At 38.4% G+C, this 22039-nt stretch overlaps 1 protein-coding gene across 3 annotated transcripts in view; it reads right to left on the bottom strand.

Annotated features, from left to right (window-relative positions):
• LOC133663362 (glycerol kinase-like) overlaps positions 1–22039 on the bottom strand; it is a 59433-nt gene that overhangs the window by 20441 nt on the left and 16953 nt on the right. For 2 of the 3 annotated variants that reach the window (XM_062067781.1, XM_062067780.1), the window contains exons 8-9: positions 20462–20528; positions 76–111 (exon numbers count right to left, since the gene is read on the bottom strand). In XM_062067781.1, the coding sequence (XP_061923765.1) occupies positions 76–111; positions 20462–20528 (103 nt within the window). The remainder of the gene's footprint in view (positions 1–75; positions 112–20461; positions 20529–22039) is intronic. The other variant, XM_062067782.1, reaches the window with a different exon arrangement.

The following is a 22039-nucleotide window of genomic DNA, read 5'->3' as shown; positions in this document are numbered from 1 at the left end:
GCAACTTTGTAAAATATGCAAGATGAATATTAAAGCTTCAGGCAATGGCACACTGAGAGAAGTAAAAACGTTTACCCCAGAGATCGGCACTCCTTCAAGGTTGCTTGTTTTCTGGTAAAAGGAAGAACACAATTAGTAACATGGTGTTACTGGCAAAACATATATTGACAATGCAATAGTTATATAGTATTTGGATAGTCAGTAAATGTTTTATTCATCAAAATATTTGAATAAAAAAAAAAAGCAAATAAACAGCAATCATAATAGTCAGGAATTATTTGCTAATTTTGATATAGTAATTACAAAGCTAAAACACAAAGTGATTTATTATGTATATATATTATTTATCAAGATCTACCTTTTGACGTACAGAAAGAAAAAAAACGAAATGAATACCATTTATTTTTTTAGGCTATACTTGCCAACCTTGAGACCTCTGATACCGGGAGGTGGGGGGTGGGGGTGGGGTTAAGAGGGGAATATATTTAAGCTAGAATTCACCAACTCATTTCATACAATATATATATATATATATATATATATATATATATATATATATATATATATATATATATATATATATATATATATATATATATATATATATATATATATATATATACATATATATATATATATATATATATATATATATATATATATATATATATATATATATATATATATATATATATATATATATATACATACAGTATATATATATATATATGAAATACTTGACTTTCAGTGAATTCTAGCTAAATATATATATGTATTTATTTTATTATACATATAAATAAAAGAAATACTTGAATTTCAGTGTTCTATCCAGTAGATGGCAGTATTGTCCTGTTTAAGAGTGTCACAACATTGCTGTTTACGGCAGACGAACTGCTTTACGGTAGATTAAACGTGACTGCTGTTGTTGTGTGTTGTTACCGCTCTGGGAGGACGTTAATGAAACTGCCTAACAATAAACCCACATAAGAAACCAAGAACGCGCCCTCGATCATTCTACAGTTATGACGTCATTGGGCAGGCACGCTGTTTGTATTGTGGGAAAGCGGACGTGAGAACAGGCTGTCCCCACTCAGGTCCGCATTGAGCTGGAGGGGGCGCGGCCTCCAGCTCCGGCTGAATACCGGGAGTTTGTCGGGAGAATATTTCTGCCGGGAGGTTATCGGGAGAGGCGCTGAATACCGGGAGTCTCCCGGTAAAAACGGGACGGTTGGCAATATGATTTAGGCAAAGATATACACTACCGTTCAAAAGTTTGGGGTCACCCAAACAATTTTGTGGAATAGCCTTCATTTCTAAGAACAAGAATAGACTGTCGAGTTTCAGATGAAAGTTCTCTTTTTCTGGCCATTTTGAGCATTTAATTGACCCCACAAATGTGATGCTCCAGAAACTCAATCTGCTCAAAGGAAGGTCAGTTTTGTAGCTTCTGTAACGAGCTAAACTGTTTTCAGATGTGTGAACATGATTGCACAAGGGTTTTCTAATCATCAATTAGCCTTCTGAGCCAATGAGCAAACACATTGTACCATTAGAACACTGGAGTGATAGTTGCTGGAAATGGGCTTCTATACACCTATGTAGATATTGCACCAAAAACCAGACATTTGCAGCTAGAATAGTCATTTACCACATTGGCAATGTATAGAGTGTATTTCTTTAAAGTTAAGACTAGTTTAAAGTTACACTACCGTTCAAAAGTTTGGGGTCACCCAAACAATTTTGTGGAATAGCCTTCATTTCTAAGAACAAGAATAGACTGTCGAGTTTCAGATGAAAGTTCTCTTTTTCTGGCCATTTTGAGCGTTTAATTGACCCCACAAATGTGATGCTCCAGAAACTCAATCTGCTCAAAAGAAGGTCAGTTTTGTAGCTTCTGTAACGAGCTAAACTGTTTTCAGATGTGTGAACATGATTGCACAAGGGTTTTCTAATCATCAATTAGCCTTCTGAGCCAATGAGCAAACGCATTGTACCATTAGAACACTGGAGTAAAAGTTGCTGGAAATGGGCCTCTATACACCTATGTAGATATTGCACCAAAAACCAGACATTTGCAGCTCGAATAGTCATTTACCACATTAGCAAGGTATAGAGTGTATTTCTTTAAAGTTAAGACTAGTTTAAAGTTATCTTCATTGAAAAGTACAGTGCTTTTCCTTCAAAAATAAGGACATTTCAATGTGACCCCAAACTTTTGAACGGTAGTGTATCTTCATTGAAAAGTACAGTGCTTTTCCTTAAAAAATAAGGACATTTCAATGTGACCCCAAACTTTTGAACGGTAGTGTACAGATAAACAAGTTTCGGTACAACTTTGAGTTTTGCTCAAAGCTTTGTGCACATAAAAAAAAACAACACATTTTGTAATTACCGCATAACAGAAGCCATTAATAGAGCATGACGACAAACCTACAACTATATGTCTTTTTTTTTTCTTTTTCCACAGAAAGGTTTAAAAATTAACACATTTTACTATGACCGGATCACATGTACTGTAATTTAAAGCATTGTTCGCAATGGTCCTCCTTATTTTCTTTTAGTTTTAAAAGTAGGTTTGTGAGTTTTGCACTTCCTGTAGCTGTGCCTAACCCAGTGTTTCTCAAACTTTTTTTTGTCATCCCCCACTTTGGACAAGGGGGAGTTTTCAAGCCCCACCTGCCCCCATCGCCCCAACAGAACGCTAATGCCAAGCTTAACATTTTCAAATGTATTGAACAGCAAGTAACATCAAGTTGTATACATTCACACTCAATAACATAAAATAACATCAAGTTCAATAATAAATAAAATAACTGTGCAGCTGTGGTATAACTTGCATCAAGTTCAATAATAAATAAAATAACTTGCATCAAGTTCAATAATAAATAAAACAAGTGTTATAACTTGCATCAAGTTCAATAATAAATAAAAAAAAGTGTTATAACTTGCATCAAGTTAAAAAATAAATCAAATAAAAGTGTTAAAACTTGCATCAAGTTCAATAATAAATCAAATAAAAGTGTTATAACTTGCATCAACTTCAATAATAATTTAATTTGTCTACGAGTTGTTCCTCAAGATCACTTGCAATGTCGCATATACGTCTTGCAACTGTGTCGTTTGACAGTGGGACAGCTTTTAATTTTGCTGCGTTTGTCTCGTCAAGCATGACTGACACCATGTCTATTGCAGCGGGGAGAATGAGCTGCTCAGCAATTGTGTGTGGTTTTTTGCATTGTGCAATTCTGTATGCAACTCTATATGAAGCCATTTGAGCGTTACGGTTTACTGATGCAGCTTTTACCATGCGCTTCTCCTGTTGACGGTACTCTGCCAGTTTTCTTTGAAAGAAATCCAGTGGCTTATTGACGTGATTGGGGTGTGTGGTCTCGATGTGTCTCTTTAATTTGTTGGGTCTCATGCTGTCTGCTGCTAGCGGTTTTAGACACAGAACACACAGGGGTCTCTCCTCTGCCCCCACCACCGCTTTCGGTTGGCTTTTTGGTTGATTAGGCCCGTCAGATTTTTGTTTCTCTGCAGGCGCTGGCTCTGGCTCGACGACCTTTGAGGTGCGAGTCACAAATGTATCCATTTTGTGTAATTGTGGTCCACACATTAGCCTGCTACCCATCCGCGCGAAAGTTTGTTCCGCTTAGCCCCGCCCCCATTAGTTACTGTTGCTATGTCTGTCAAACTTTCACTCCTACCTAGAAATTTAAAGCCTACAGGTAAAATAAGTAATTTACATTTATTTATATAGCGGATTTCACAGACAGAATCACAAAGTGATTTGCAGTGTATAGAAAATGAAAGCATAGTAAAAAAAAAAATCTAAGAATATAATTTAAAAAAACAATTTTTAAGTTAAATTTCCTCCCGTTCCTCGCGCCCCTGTCATGTCTCTATTCCCCACCAGTAGGGCGCGCCCCACACTTTGAGAAACGCTGGCTTAACCTGTCGAAAGATTGCAACAAGTACTTGCTAGCTTAGGTACGGCCCAACACTTTATGGTGAATCACAGAGTTAAAAAAACAAAACGCCAGCAGACACCGAAACAAATCATTTTCATTTGTTTTAATCAGCTCCTTAGGTCATCCAGCAGCTATGAAATTATAAAACCTTCCCTTTATCTCGAAAATCTAAAATGAACACTTAGCGTTCAACAATCTCTGTTAACCCTTGTAAATCACTCTCGCAAAAATTGACTTATGATCTATTGCTAACTATGGATGCTGATGCATCATCCATTTTGCTGCTACTTGATCTTAGCGCTGCTTCCGTAGATCATAACATTTTATTAGAACGTATCAAAACACATATTGGTATGAAAGACTTAGCCTTTTCTTAGTTTAAAGGCCTACTGAAATGATTTTTTTTTTATTTAAACGGGAATAGCAGATCCATTCTATGTGTCATACTTGATCATTTCGCGATATTGCCATATTTTTGCTGAAAGGATTTAGTAGAGAAAATCGACGATAAAGTTCGCAACTTTTCCTCGCTGATAAAAAAAAGCCTTGCCTGTACCGGAAGTAGCGTGACGTCACAGGAGCTAGGATTCCTCACAATTCCCCGTTGTTTACAATGGAGCGAGAGAGATTCGGACCGAGAAAGTGATGATTACCCCATTAATTTGAGCGAGGATGAAAGATTCGTAGATGAGGAACGTTACAGTGAATGACTTGAGAGGCAGTGATGGACGTATCTTTTTTCGCTCTGACCGTAACTTAGGTACAAGCTGGCTCATTGGATTCTACACTCTCCTTTTTCTATTGTAGATCACAGATTTGTATTTTAAACCACCTCGGATACTATATCCTCTTGAAAATGAGAGTCGAGAACGCGAAATGGACGTTCAGTGCCTTTTACATCGGCGAAATGCTTTAGCTACGAGCTAACATGATAGCATCTTGCTTTAACTGCATATAGAAACAAAAGAAATAAACCCCTGACTCGAAGTATAGATAGAAAATCAACAATACTATTAAACCGTGGACATGTAAATACACGGTTAATGCTTTCCAGGCTGGCGAAGGTTAACAATGCTGTGCTAAGGACGCCATTGAAGCTAACTTAGCAACCGGATTGCACAGAGCTATGCTAAAAACATTAGCTCTCCACCTACGCCAGCCAGCCCTCATTTGCTCATCAACACCCGTGCTCACCTGCGTTCCAGCGATCGGCAGAAGGACGAAGGACTTCATCCGATGCGTTTGGCGGCCCGGAAACGTAGGAAGTCAAGGTGAAGTCGGCGGCTAGCGCGGCTAGCGCTCCAACAAAGTCCTCCTGGTTGTGTTGCTGTAGTCCGCTGCTAACACACTGATCCCACCTACAACTGTCTTCTTTGCAGCCTTCATTGTTCATTAAAAAAATTGCAAAAGATGTCCAGAATACTGTGGAATTATGAAATGAAAACAGAGCTTTTTGTATAGGATTCTACGGGGTACCATAACTTCCGTTACTCGGACTTCGTCACGCGCATACGTCATCATACCGCGATGTTTCAGCCGGATATTTCCCGGGAATTTTAAAATGTCACTTTATAAGTTAACCCGGCCGTATTGGCATGTGTTGCAATGTTAAGATTTCATCATTGATATATAAACTATCAGACTGCGTGGTCGGTAGTAGTGGCTTTCAGTAGGCCTTTAACTCCTATTACTGACAGGATGCAGTGCGTTTCCCATAACAATGTGACCTCGGAGTATGTTAAGGTATCGTGCGGAGTTCCACAGGGTTCGGTTGTTGGCCCTGCACTCTTCAGCATATACATGCTGCCGCTAGGTGACATCATACCATAAATACGGTGTTAGCTTTCACTGTTATGCTGATGACACGCAACTCTATATGCCCCTAAAGCTGACCAACACGCCAGATTGTAGTCACCTGGAGGCGTGTCTAAATGAAATTAAACAATGGATGTCCGCTAACTTTTTGCAACTCAACGCTAAGAAAACGGAAATGCTGATTATCGGTCCTGCTAAACACCGACACCTATTTAATAATACCACCTTAACATTTAACAACCAAACAATTACACAAAGCGACTCTGTAAAAAATCTGTGTCTTATCTTCGACCCAACTCTTTCACTTGAGTCACACATTAAGAGTGTTATTAAAACAGCCTTCTTTTATCTCCGTAATGTTGCAGACGCTGAGATCATTAATCATGCGTTCGTTACGTCTTGTCTTGATTTCTGTAACATATTATTTTGGTCTCCCTATGTCTAGCATTAAAATATTACAGTTGGTATAAAATGCAGCTGCTAGTTTTTTGACAAGAAAGTTTGATGATATTAGACCTATACTGGCTCACCTGCACTGACTTCTAGTGCACTTAAGATGTGACTTTAAGGTTTTACTACTTACGTATAAAATACTAAACAGTCTAGCTCTATCCTACTTGCTGATTGTATTGTACCATATGTTCCGGCCAGAAATCTGCGTTCTAAGAACTCCGGCTTATTAGTTATTCCCAGAGCCCAAAAAAAGTCTGCAGGCTTTAGAGCGTTTTCTATTCGGGCTCCAATACTCTGGAATGTACAACAGAGATGCTACCTCAGTAGAAGCATTTAAGTGCCATCTTAAAAGTCATTTGTGGACTCTAGCCTTTAAATAGACCCCTTTTAGACCAGTTGATCTGCTGTCTCTCTTTTCTGCTCTTTCCCCCTCCCCTGCGTAGAAAGGTAATCAGGTAACACGAATGAGGCGCTAGTTGTTCAAAGTCGGGACCCGGGGTGGACCACTCCTCTGTGCATCAGTAGGTGACGCCTCTGCATCCCCACATCTACAGTCCTTTCCAAGGTTTCATGTTGTTTCCATTGGGTTGAGTTTTTTCTTGCCCTGATGTGGGATCTGAGCCGAGGATGTTTTTTTGATTGAAACTTTTATTAGTAGATTGCAAAGGAAGAGAATACATGATATGAAACAGTACAGTTTACACAGTACAGTATATGTTCCGTACAATTGACCACTAAAGGGTAACACCCGAATAGGGATGATGTTCATTAAGAAATGATCAATGTCGATGCCATTATCGAATCCTCTTATCGAACCGATTCCTTACCGAGTCTCTTATCGAATCCAGATAGGTTGTTGTGTGTGGACCTTGTGTGTGCATTGAGTTGCAAAAGCCGTAGATGTTATGTGACTGGGCCGGCACGCTGTTTATATGGAGGAAAGGCGGCCGTGACTGAGGACAGCATGCGGACGTTAGAGGGTGAAGGTTTCAGGTGAGAGAGGACGCTAAAGGCACGCCCCCAGTAAGCATATAGTGCTGCTGTGTGCGTTGTAAATAAAAAAAAATTGCGGACAAACACATCACCAACATGGACGAGGTGCCGCTCACTTTCGACATCCCGGTGAAGCACATTGTGGAGAAGAAGTGGACCAGCAGGGTAGCGAATCGATACGCACAACGGGGCAAGAGAAGTCGGCTTTTACTGTTGTGCTAGCTTGCTATGCTAATGGACATAAACTGCCACCTATGGTGATTTTCAAGGGGAAGACGCTGCCGAAAGAAAAGTTTCCACCTGGAGTCATCATTAAGGCATGACGAAGGAACTCCAACCGCTGGACATGGGTGTAAACAGGGCGTTCAAAGTGAAGTTGTGAGCGTCATGGGAGCGATGGATGACAGACGAACACAGCTTCACGAAAACTGGGAGGCAGCGGCGGGCGAGTTACGCCACGATCTGTGAGTGGATGCTTGAGCTAACGTGTCTGATTGCACTGTTGTTCGAGCTTTTGCAAAAGCCGGCATCTTTTCCGAGGAGCCCCACGGCAACGAGACTGACTTTGAAAATCACGAGAGGGAATCTGCCGTGTTTGATGGAGAACTTGCCCAGCTATGCATTTCGGACACAGAAGATGAGGACTTTGATGGATTTGTGGATGAGGATTGATCAAAAAATAATGTGAGTACATTGATAAATAATTCCATTAAGTACAACCTAACTCAGCTTTGCTCCTGCTGCCTTTTTAAAACAGCGTCCATGCATGCTAGCGTATGTTTTAAGCTAGCGTATGTTTTAACCCTTGTGTTGTCCTCATTTCCTGTATACACCCTGTGTACTCTGGGTCAAAATGACCCGTCTTCACAAAACCCCTAATATAAGCAGCTTAATTAAATTTAAACACCAAATTTCATCTTGCTTGAAGAAACAACTTGTCATTCACCACAAAATGTGTGAATAACTGAGTTTTCCCTCTTCACTTCATTTCTATAGCTTAAGAAAAGCAAAAAAATGTGCATTTTGAATGCATTTTTATTCATCCCAATGACTCAGTTTCTTTCTTTTCTTTCTCCAGTGAACAAGTGAAGACAATGTAAAATACAAAAATATGAAAAATAACATAACCCATTCAACTAATTAACTAATTAACTAACCCTAATTGGCAAATGTAGGGCAGTATGCAAGTGCGCAGCCTTTGCAGATATATTTCTTACACCTGCAGAACACAGTATGTGTTCCGTATGTGGGCTCTGTACCGAGGATGTCGTTGTGGCTTGTACAGCCCTTTGAGACACTTGTGATTTAGGGCTATATAAATAAACATTGATTGATTGATTGATTGATTGATTTACAGTCCTTCTTTTGAGGGCAGAACTGACATCTCTTCCTCTTACTTGCCCTAGCTAGGGAAGTGGCTGTGGTAGCTGGATCCTCAGGTTGATCAAGAGCTCCTGCACTCTGAATAGCTTTTACAACTGCTGCTGAGGCTTCTGTGCGGGGGACAGGCTTCCTTCTTTCAATGAGTGGAATTACAAGTGTCTTTCCCAGCTTTTCCAGGAACACCCTCCTTGTTCTGCTTATGAGACATCCAGGTCGGGTTGATCTCTCTCTAAATCACAAAGGCATTGTAGGAGGAAACATCATTGATGTTGTGGAAGATGACCAGGGGCCAGCGGGCAGTCATCCTTCTGCAGCTGTATGTCCCAATCACCTTATCTAGGTTGTCCACACCTCCCTTGTTGCGGTTGTAGTCTAGGATGATGACTGGCTTCCTGTCCTCACGATCTTTAACGTCACCATCTGTGTGCAGTGTGCTCAGAAGAACTACATTGTTCCAGACCTCTCTTATGGCTGCAAGTTTGTCTGTCACACGTCTTGCTTGTCTTGACTCACGGTCATCAAATCGTATCAGTCTTGAGTAGGTGTGAAAGAGTTTGAGTGGAAAATTGGCCTTCCGCTCTCTGCATCCCATAGACTAGTTGCAGCCTCACCTCGGGACCTGTATATACCGGCTAAGATTAGCAGCCCTAAGTAGGCCTGCAGGTCAGTCTCATCCATCTTTTTCCAGCTGTCTCCATATTTGCGAAAACCCTCCAAATTTGTCATCTCCAGGATTATTTTTTCAATTGCTGGTGTGATTAACAGGTAGAATGTAGAGACAATGTCATGGGCATGAGAAACGGCATACTTTGTGGGTCTTGGGGTCATCTTTATGATGTTTTGTTCTGCATGCCTGCCTTGATGGTCATATGCTGCTGAGGACCATGTTATTTTGCCATTTTTTGAAAGGAAAGTCTCTCTTTCAGCTTCAGGGTTTTCTTCTTCTGAAGATGATTCATCATGCTCTGGATTGTATTCCTCCCCATCTTCTTCTTCTGATACATCCTCCACTTCCTCTTCTGAATCAGAGTTGTCTTGCTGGACATCTGAAAAAATCAGCTCTAGAGCCTCTTCAGCGGTATAACGCACACTCATGGCTTCAGCACAGACAGAATTCGGGGCCCTGTTATCTGCAGCACCTTTATAATCTCTGGAAATCCACAGAAAAAGAGCTCTGCTACTGATGGACTATAACAACTAAAACATTGTAACATTCTGTGATTAATAGATAACTCTGACTTTGATTTCAACACTTTGTGACTCGCGGGTCATGTTAACCCAAAGACCACCTTTGTTAATTTTTTTGTACAGCTTACATGGAAATGTGAATAAAAGCAACATTTCACTTTTTCTATTGTTGGTGCCAATCTAGGAAAAGTCATAAAATTTCAAGTTAAAAAAATATCGTTTAGGGGATTTTTTGGGGTTTTTAACACAACAGGAGGGTTAAGCTAGCGTATGTTTAATCATGCCTGCGCCCAAAAATATGCTGCGCCTTATTTATGCGTTTAATACAGAAATAGCACCCGTAACTGACACGGCGCCTTTTAATACGATGTGCCCTATGGTCGCGAAAATACGGTATAGTGGCTTCGATAACGGGAACCGGTTCTCAAAAAAGAATTTGAATCCATCGAATCGGTTCTTTTCTTATTGAAGCATCGGGAGAACCGGATTTCGAACATCATCCCTACACCCGAATACATTTTTCAACTTGTTTAAGTCGGGGTCCACGTTAATCAATTCATGGTAAATTCATGGTATGTTGTTGTGGCTTGTGCAGCCCTTTGAGACATTTGTGATTAAGGGCTATAAAAGTAAACCTCAGTTCAGTTTTAGATTATTTCGAACATGCATACGATACAATGTAATGCATCACATATTTCCAGTTGTTTCATTACAGCACGTCCGAAAAGGAGTAGGTAGAAGCAGAGCTTATTTAATCCTACCCCTTTTCATATCATAGCAATTTTATCCCATTTCCTTGTTCTTTGTTAGTAACAGAACAGTGAATAAATAAACAATATAACATAGTAAGTAAACAAATATTAAATATATAAATACATACATTAAAGATGTACATCATAATTATTTTTCTGTGTACTTTGTGAACACTTGTAGTTTGAACAGTCTCTTAAACTGAATCATATATGGTGCTTTGTTATGATTTCTTTGCTTAATCCATTCCATAATTTAATTCCACATACTGATAACCTTTACGAGCATACAATTGTTTTATATTAGATTTTCCTCTAAGGTTATATTTAGACTTCTCTTTTGTTGAGAATAATTGTTGTACATTCTTGCGTAGCAGGTTATAATTCGTTTTGTGCATTATTTTAGCTATTTGCAAGTGCACCAAATCGTTAAATTTCAATATTTATGATTCAATAACTAAAGAGTTTGTATGTTCTCTATATCCATTATGTATTATTCTAATTGATCTTTCGTGTAACACCGTTAGTGAATGAAGCACACATTTGTAGTTGTTTCCCCATATTTCTACACATTAACTCATATATGGGAACACTAGTGAGCAGTAGAAAATATGAAGTGATTTTTGGTCCAGAACAAGTTTTGCTTTATTCATTAGACGTGTTTTTTGTACAGTTGTATATTTTTTACATGAGGTTTCCAGTTAATTTTATCATCTATTATTACACCAAAAAATTTGTTTTCTTTTACCCTTTTAATATCTACTCCGTCTATTTATATTTGTGTTTGACTTTCCCTTCTACTCTTACCAAATAACATTATTTTAGTTTTACTGAGATTCAAAGATAGTCTGTTTTTGTCAAACCATCTTTTAAATTTGTTAATTTCTTCTGTTATTTTTATTAGCTTTCGTGTGTTCTCTTCTGAACAAAACACAGTTGTATCATCTGCAAATAATACTAACTTTAAGTCCTCTGTAACTTTACAAATGTCGTTCATATAAAGATTGAACAATTTTGGTCCCAGTAGTGATCCCTGTGGTACGCCACAAGATATTTTCAGCTTTGTAGAAGTGTGTTCTCCTATCTTCACGTGATGCTTCCTGTTGGTTAAGTAGCTTCTAACCCAGTTCAAGACCAACCCTCTGATTCCATACATTTCTAATGTGTTTATTAAGATGCTATGATTAATTGTGTCAAATGGTATTGTTAAATCCATTCACACTGCAGCAGCACATTTTTTTCTATCTATCGCATTGGTGATCTCTTCCGTTATTTCGATTAATGCCATTGAAGTTGAGATGTTGGCTCTGTATCCATATTGGTTATCTGTAGGGATGTCAGATAATATCGGGCTGCCGATATTATCGGCCGATAAATGCTTTAAAATGTAATATCGGAAATTATCGGTATCGGTTTCTAAAAGTAAAATGTATGACGTTTTAAAACGCCACTGTTTTAAAACGCCACTGTGTACACGGACGTAGAGAGAGGTACAGAGTGCCAATAAACCTTAAAGGCATTTCCTTTGCGTGCGTGCCGTCCGAGTCACATAATATCTACCGGCTGTTCTCATCACAAATTAATGCAGGGCATAATTGCTCAACAGCCATACAGGTCACACTGAGGGTAGCCGTATAAACAACTTTAACACTGTTACAAATATGCGCCACACTGTGAACCCACACCAAAAAAGAATGACAAACACATTTCGGGAGAACATCCGCACCATAACACAACATAAACACAACAGAACAAATACCCAGAATCCCTTGCAGTACTAACTCTTCCGGGACGCTACAATATAACGCCCCCGCTACTCCCTACCCCCACCCAACTCAACGTCCTCATAGTCTCTCTCAGGGAGAGCATGTCCCAAATTCCAAGCTGCTGTTTGGATAGATAGATAGATAGATAGATAGATAGATAGATAGATAGATAGATGGATAGATAGATAGATAGATAGATAGATAGTACTTTATTGATTCCATCAGGAGAGTTCCCTCAGGAAAATTAAAATTCTAGCAGCAGTGTACAGAATTGAGATCGAATTTAAAAAGCAAAAAGTAAATAATGGGGGTATAAATGGAAACAGAATAGAAAAATATTACAATAAGAATAAAAATAAAAAGCAACAATGACAATAAAAATATAACAGTAAAATAAGAATATAACAAGAGAAACTAGGCAGTAGTGACCATGTTATGAAAAATTATTGCACTGTTATTGTTTTGAGGCATGTTAAAAAAAATAATGCACTTTGTGACTTCAATAATAAATATGGCAGTGCCATGTTGGCATTTTTTCCATAACTTGAGTTGATTTATTTTGGAAAACCTTGTTACATTGTTTAATGCATCTAGCGGGACATCACAACAAAATTAGGCATAATAATGGGTTAATTCCACGACTGTATATATCAGTATCGGTACCGGTAATTAAGAGTTAGACAATATCGGAATATCGGATATCGGTAAAAAAGCCATTATCGGACATCTCTAGTTATCTGTGAGTGTTTTGTTTTCATTTATGAATTTGTCTAATCTGTTGTTAACCAGTTTTTCAATAATTTTAGAAAATTGTGGAAGTACAGAAACAGGTCTGTAGTTTGTAAACTGGTGTTTGTCACCAGTCTTATAAATTGGTACGACTTTTGCTATTTTAATTTTATCTAGGAATGTGCCTGTTTCAAATGATAGGTTGCTAATATATGTTATAGGTTCTGAAATCTCTTCATAACCTTTTTTATCGTTTTGATATAAATTCCATTACAATCAGTTGAGGTCTTGGATTTATATTTTTTCACAATACTGATTGTTTCCTCTTTTGTCACACCTTCGAGGAACATAGAGTTCGGATTTCTGTCTATAGTGTCATTCAAGTCCTGGAAATCTGGAATATTTTCTTCCAGATTTGGTCCAATGTTCACAAAGTACTTATTGAAGCTTTCAACTACTTCGTTCATATTGTAATTTTTTACATTTCCATCTGAGAAGTATTTAGGATAATCCTTCTTACCACCAGTTTTAATCATGCTATTTAGCTTCCATATTGTTTTTGTTCTGGTCCAATAATTGAATGTAATATTCTTTCCTCCGTGTTTGTAGTATGCCAGTTAGCTTGTTTTTTAAACATTTTGTACTTGTTTTTTGCTTCTGTAGATATTTGTGTTATAAATATTCTATATAATATATTCTTCTGGTTGCAAGCATTTTTCAGTAATATTATTATCCATGGTTGATTATTCATCTTTTGCTTCTTACCAAGTTGTTTCAAAGGACAATGTCTGTCATAAAGTATCTCGAAGGTATTAAAAAATCACCATATGCATCATCTACATCATTTTTGCTGTAGACAATGTGAAAACTTTGATTTCTCAGATCATTCTTGAAAGCTGTCATACTTTGTTCTGTACATATTCTTTGAAATGTCTTTTTGTCATCAATGTTCCTCTCCGTCATAGATTATGAAAACTGGCAGATGATCACTGATGTCGGATATTAGCAGGCCACTTGTGGTATTGTTGTAAAAATATTAAAAATATGTGTGGCGCTGTGTCCTGAGATTCTGCTTGGCCTTGGGATTTTAGGATATAAACTCAGGCTATACATTGTGTCAATAAAGTCATCTATGGGCTTTTGTTTGTTAGGATTCAAGAGGTCAATGTTGAAGTCTCCACATTATAAGGTTATTTTTTGACTAATTTCAGTAAAAATTGCCTTAATCCAGTTCTCAAACATATCAATGTTTGACTTATGCAAAAGTTGCCTTAATCCAGCTCTCAAACATATCAATGTTTGATTTAAGTGATCTATATATACAGGACTGTCTCAGAAAATTAGAATATTGTGATAAAGTTCTTTATTTTCTATAATGCAATTAAAAAAACAAATATGTCATACATTCTGGATTCATTACACATCAACTGAAATATTGCACGCCTTTTATTATTTTAATATTGCTGATTATGGCATACAGTTTAAGAAAACTCAAAAATCCTATCTCAAAAAATTAGAATATTTCCTCAGACCAAGTAAAAAAAAAGATTTATAACAGCAAAACAAAATCAAACATTTGAAAATGTCAATTAATGCACTCAGTACTTGGTTGGGAATCCTTTTGCACGGATTACTGCATCAATGCGGCGTGACATGGAGGCAGTCAGCCTGTGGCATTGCTTAGGTGTTATGGATGCCCAGGATGCTTCAATAGCGGCCTTTAGCTCATTTGCATTACTGGGTCTGGTGTCTTTCAGCTTCTTCTTCACAATACTCCACAAATTCTCTATGGGGTTCAGGTCAGGGCATTTGGCAGGCCAATCAAGGACAGTAATGCCATGGTCAGTACACCAGTTACTGGTAGTTTTGGCACTGTGGGCAGGGCCCAGATCATGCTGGAAAATTAAATCATCATCTCCATAGAGCTTTTCAACAGATGGAAGCATGTAGTGCTCTAAAATCTCTAGAAGCGTCTGACTTGGGCTATGGAAAAGAAGCACTGGACAGTTGCAGAGTGGTCCAGAGTCCTGTTTTCAGACGAAAGCAAGTTTTGTATTTTATTTGGAAGTCAAGGCGCTAGAGTCTGGAGGAAGGCTGGAGAGGAGCAAAATCCAAGTTGCTTGAAATCCAGTGTGAAGTTCTCACAGTCAGCAATGGTTTGGGGAGCCATGTCAGCTGCTGGTGTTGGTCCACTGTGTTTCATCAAGTCCAGAGTCAATGCAGCTGTGTACCAAGAGATTTTAGAGCACTACATGCTTCCATCTGTTGAAAAGCTCTATGGAGATGATGATTTCATTTTCCAGCATGATCTGGCACCTGCCCATAGTGCCAAAACCACCAGTAACTGGTGTACTGACCATGGCATTACTGTCCTCGATTGGCCTGCCAACTCCGCTGACCTGAACCCCATAGAGAATTTGTGGAGTATGCCATAATCAGCAATATTAAAATATTAAAAGGCTTGCAATATTTCAGTTGATGTGTAATGAATCCAGAATGTATGACATTTGTTTTTTTAATTGCATTACAGAAAATAAAGAACTTTATCACAATATTCTAATTTTCTGAGACGGTCCTGTAGATTGCTTTTTTTCACGACATATTTCAATGGTTATACATTCTCAGATATTATCAATAGCTAATGGCATGTTTTCCCACTTTGTAGTTTAGGTTCTTCATCACGTACACAGCTACTCCCCCTCTGTTCTTGTTGATTCTGTTGATATAATTTAGTTCATATCCTTCCAAGTCAAAATCCATTCTTTTTTTAGCATCCATACATGTTTCTGAGATAGCGATAACTTTGAAGGGTTTGCTGATATGTTCCAAAATTTGACTGATTGATTGATAAAATAATAATGCTGAATAATCAATATGTCTAATATTAAAATTTTTGACAACCCAAATATGTGGACACACACACAGGCGGAATATTCTCTCTCAACTGCCTCCTTTCTCACATCTGTTTGTGCAACTGTGTCAGTTTGCACGTCTAAATGAAGACACAAAACAGCGGCCAATTTAGAACAATTTAAGGCAAGTTGTGTGGGTGGTTCGAAAGGTTTAAAAAGAGGACGGTATTCACAGCGTGGTGCAGCATGGTTAGACTGCTAACTCCGACAAAGCTACCGCAGAGGAGTTATCAAGCACTGACTTAATTGATTTTATCGGCGTAGGGTGCTTTGTTCTGCAGCAAGTCTTTTATTGTTATCAGACCAAAAGAGATGCCATTACAGATAGTGTTCGAAAACCGGTTCTCCCGATGCTTCAATAAGTAAAGAACCGATTCCATGGATTCAAATCCCTTTTTGAGAACCGGTTCCTGTTATCGAAGCCACTATACCGTGCCTTTAGCGTCCTCTCTCACCTGAAACCTTCACCCTTTAACGTCCGTATGCGGTCCTCAGTCACGTCCGCCTTTCCTCCATATAAACAGCGTGCCGGCACACACAACAACCTATCTGGATTTGATAAGAGATTCGATAAGGAATCGGTTCGATAAGAGGATTCGATAATGGCATCGACATCGATAATTTCTTAACGAACATCATCCCTAGATGCAACAGCAGACTTTACCGAAGGAGAAGGCACTACCGGCACACACGTCGATGATGGATCGCCTCACACTGCGAGTTAGTGCTAACGCTAGCGGCGACTGTGAGGCGATCCCACAGTGTTCAAAGATGGCAAAAATATTCGCAGACACAAGGTAAAAAGATTTACCTTTTTTTTGGAACAAGACTTGTGTGTGTGTGCGCATGTTGACATTTAAGCTTGCTGTAATGATGTGTTTGGATAAAAATTACATTGTTGAGCCATTACCCCCTTGTTATGTAGGTTTGATTATATATGTATATACAAACATACATACGTACATATATATTAATACAAGTAAATTATATATATATATATATATATATATATATATATATATATATATATATATATATATATATATATATATATATATATATATATATATATATATATATATATATGTATATATATATATATATATATATATACACATATACATATATATATATGTATATATACACATACATATAAATATATACACATACATATATATACATACATACATACATACATACATATATATATATATAAGCGGTAGAAAATGGATGGATGGAGATATATATATATATATATATATATATATATATATATATATATATATATATATATATATATATATATATATATATATATATATACATATATATATGTGTGTATATACTATAGATGCGCGGATAGGCAACTATTTCATCCGCAACCGCATCACAAAAGTCGTCATCCACCCGCCATCCACCCGAACTAACATTTTATCAAAACCACAACCGCCCGCCACCTGCCACCCACCCGTTGTTATATATCTAATATAGACGATGCAAGGCATTAGTGAGGTTAGAAAGCTTTTGCCTGTTAAAGAAAGGAGACTGATCCAATGCAGCAGAGACATTCAATGCGTGCCACGCATTAATATCTCTTGGCCACGCATTAGAGGCTAAGAGATATTAATGCGTGATAATATTATTTATCATTATTATAAGATTATTGTCATTTCCATTAAGAAAGTGTTGACTATTATTCTTATTTTTTTCCCCCTGGTCTTTAGTATTCCCTTTTTTAGTTTGTCGCGTACCACGTTTGCTGCTGGCGTTGCCATCTTTTTATTTTTTTCTTCTTCTTGAGTTGTGTTGTGTTGTGGTGTGCTGTGTCACACCAAATTTATTCCCCCTACAAAAACCTTCCCCCCTTCATTTACTTCCGTGGTCATGTTTTCTCTTACGTCATTGACAGCGATCGATAGCACTTCGGCTTTGACTGCCCGTCGCTGGAAGGATACTTCGTCTTTGACAGCTGCTGGAATCTGAAGAAATCGATTATTGTTGGGTTTTTTTGTACAGGCGCGAAACAGGACAGTCGCGTGCCGGTTAAGGACCCCCGGCAACTTTGTGATTTATTGGACGCAGCCCCGGAAGTAAATGGGGCGGGGGGGTGTTTTGTACGGGGGAAGAAATTTGGCGTGACAGCTGCAGCAGTGCCTGATGAGTAATTGCCTGTTTCAAAGAGTGCTGCTTGTTTTTCGTATGTGGGTAACAACATTTAACTATGTATATGCATTTCCGAATTGGTTTAACCGCCACCCGCCCGAATCTATTTAAAATATATTTTTTTCGTCATGCATCCGCCCGACCCGCGGATTATCCGCGGACTCCGCGGCGCGGACTCCGCGGTTGTGTCCGCAAACCGCGCATCTCTAGTATATACACATTATAGTGTCTTTAAAGCAGCGTTTCTCAAAGTGTGGGGCACGCCCCACTGGTGGGGAATAGAGACATGACAGGGGCGCGAGGAACGGGAGGAAATTTCACTTAAAACTTTTTTTTTTAAATTATATTCTTAGATTTTTTTTTTACAATGCTTTCATTTTCTATACACACTGTAAATCACTTTGTGATTCTGTCTGTGAAATCCGCTATATAAATAAATGTAAATTACTTATTTTACCTGTAGGCTTTAAATTTCTAGGTAGGAGCGAAAGTTTGACAGACATAGCAACAGTAACTAATGGGGGCAGGGCTAAGCGGAACAAACTTTCGCGCAGATGGGTAGCAGGCTAATGTGCGGACCACAATTACACAAAATGGATAAATTTGTGACTCGCACCTCAAAGGTCGTCGAGCCAGAGCCAGCGCCTGCAGAGAAACAAAAATCTGACGGGCCTAATCAACCAAAAAGCCAACCGAAAATAAAATATGATGAAGGGTATCTTGCTCTTGGATTCACGGCAGCGGTGGTGGGGGAAGAGGAGAGACCCCTGTGTGTTCTGTGTCTAAAACCGCTAGCAGCAGACAGCATGAGACCCAACAAATTAAAGAGACACCTCGAGACCACACACCCCAATCACGTCAATAAGCCACTTGATTTATTTCAAAGAAAACTGGCAGAGTACCGTCAACAGGAGAAGCGCATGGTAAAAGCTGCATCAGTAAACAGTAACGCTCAAATGGCTTCAAATAGAGTTGCATACAGAATTGCACAATGCAAAAAACCACACACAATTGCTGAGCAGCTCATTCTCCCCGCTGCAATAGACATGGTGTCAGTCATGCTTGACGAGACAAGCGCAGCAAAATTAAAAGCTGTCCCACTGTCAAACCAAACAGTTGCGAGACGTATATGCGACATTGCAAGTGATCTTGAGGAACAACTCGTAGACAAATTAAATTGTTATTGAACTTTATGCAAGTTATAACACTTTTATTTGATTTATTATTGAACTTGATGCAAGTTATAACACTTTTTTTTTATTTATTATTGAACTTGATGCAAGTTATAACACTTTTTTTAAATTTATTATTGAACTTGATGCAAGTTATAACACTTTTGTTTTATTTATTATTGAACTTGATGCAAGTTATTTTATTTATTATTGAACTTGATGCAAGTTATACCACAGCTGCACAGTTATTTTATTTATTATTGAACTTGATGTTATTTTATGTTATTGAGTTTGAATGTATACAACTTGATGTTACTTGATGTTCAATAAATTTGAAAATGTTAAGCTTGGCATTAGCGTTCTGTTGGGGCGATGGGGGCAGGTGGGGCTTGAAAACTCCCCCTTGTCCAAAGTGGGGGATGACAAAAAAAGTTTGAGAACCACTGCTTTAAAGTGTGCATTTTTCTTTACTAAAATAGAGACTTTTATCGAGGTTAGAACCAATTGTTCATGTTTACATTGATTCTTAGGGGGGAACTATGTTTCAATTTACAATGTTTTGGTTTACAAACCATGTTCAACAACCTAAGTTTGTAAATCAAGGTTCCACTGTATCTGCGTCTGTTAATTCGCTACTGCTTGGAGAGTTTTGTTTTCCAACAGTTTAGTTTGCATTTATGGACTCATAAATGCAACGTGACTTTTGAGCGAGGGGGAAATATAAGAGAGCTGCTTTGTGGGCACACTGGGGCGGCAGTCACTCTTCATGATGACCAGCTAACACATTCAATTTACATATTGTAGCTTCTGAATACAGTGATGTTTGCTTTTATAGCTTATTTTCTGTCAAATACCTGTGATGAAATATAGTACATGGTAGTGGAGTATTTTTACTGCCTACGTCACAGCCACCAATTAAGTTGAGCTGATGACGTAGCGGGAAACGAGTGGTGTCTCATTTCTTAGGGGTATATTTTTTACCACTTCAACTTGCCCCTTACTTTTAGGAATAAGATGAAGGGCTAAGAATGAGAGTTGGGATTCAGCCTAACTTTGCTGTTCTAAAGAGAGTTGTGTAAATGAAAAAGTTACACAATGTGTGTTCCACAGCAGGAAAATACTGGAGTGTAAAATGTGTTGATGGCTTGTGTTGTGAATAAAACTCACCATCATGCCATAGATTTCAGAAGAGCTTTTGACTTTGGGGAGAATTTCCATCGAGATATCAAAGTACCTAAAAGAAGCAAAGCAGAAAATGTGTTTTCGTTATTTAAAAAAAAAAACATAAGAGCTTTTCAGATAGTCAAAGCTGTCTCTCGCGACTACTCAACGGGAACAGCAAAAGTGGCCATTTAATGCAGGTTGAATTTGGTGCGATCATGATTTACCAACAAATGGTGGCTTCCCAAATGTAGTACATATTCGTACTGAACTCTTTAAAGCTCACACAAGCATGTTTAAAAGGATAACTAGAAGCAATCTATGAAAGTTTGATCGCCACCTTTTTAGAGGTAGTAAAACTCATCACTCACTTAAAATCACTGTTTCATTTCCTTTTGCCCCCTGGAGGCAAAATGTTTGGGCACCCCTGATCGAGAATGTGTGATTAGGTAATAGAAATAGCAAAATCTAATTAGTTGTTCCTGATCACATTTCTGATATTAAAATTTCATCAAAATCTGTCCATAACTTTTTGAGTTGCAGGCTTTAGGACCATCTTAGTCAGAGTTCAGCGATACCTAATTACCAAATAAATAAACAGACAGGCCAACCCCAGTGAACGCAGCAGTGTAATAAATCAAACAGATAATAATACAGATGTTTTGGCGTCTTTGAATATTTATGTGACGCCACAGTCACATAATTAGTACTGCACGCAAAAAAATTACAGGTTTATCAACGCAGTTTCCCCAGGCAGAACACAGCTCGCCCTCAGAAAAGGTCAGATGGATGTAGTTGTGTCTATGAAAGACAATGAGGTACAGCTAAGTTTGCACCTTTTTTTATTCTAACGGAGGAAGAAGATGTGAAATTACGTTGATCGCGTTTCTAATAGAACTGAATGTGATAGTAGGGAATAAAGTGTGGGTGTGTGCGCATGTTTGTGTATGCGTGAATGCGCATACGCATTTTTTGAGGTCCGTCACAAATAACTGAAACTCGATCCATCAACATCATGCATCATTGCAGCACGTTTTTTTATAGTGATTGCTATAGTGTAACAAATGCATCCACATCCCACATAGTTGCGGTGTCGCAACTACTATGCTATTCAAGAGTCACAGGTAGGACCTAATAATCAGCTGGGAATGTTGTAAAAAATGGATAAAATATTTGTTATCTTTAGCCACAATATAAGATTTCCCTTAATACAACACAAGTCATCTCGCAGAATAAATATCAGCCTGCACCTACATGGCTCTCCACTTCCTCCTGTGGCTGTGTTTTTCTGTACTCTGTGGGATGCAGATGTGTGTGGTGGTGGAACTTTGTGTACTAATCGTTCCAGGGGTCACCGGGCAGGGGTCTTATCGGTTGTTTCATGTAGTGGTGTACTGTTGAAGTCATGCAGGTTAAGGAGCAGGCTGGCTTTTGTTGTCTTGCCCACTGGCCATTACGAACATTGTTATGCAAGTTGGCTCCTTCTTCACAGTCTTCCACAAAGAATGACTCATCAGAGAGTAGGTGCATCCTGAGTCGAGGACTGTACCTCCTTTTGAGCCGCAAAGGCTATTGGGAACCATA

Source organism: Entelurus aequoreus, linkage group LG13, assembly GCF_033978785.1.
Source record: "Entelurus aequoreus isolate RoL-2023_Sb linkage group LG13, RoL_Eaeq_v1.1, whole genome shotgun sequence".
In the NCBI taxonomy this organism is placed as follows: Eukaryota; Metazoa; Chordata; class Actinopteri; order Syngnathiformes; family Syngnathidae; genus Entelurus; species Entelurus aequoreus.
The sequence above is the reverse complement of the archived record's forward strand: the minus strand, read 5'-3'. Positions and strand labels throughout refer to the sequence as shown.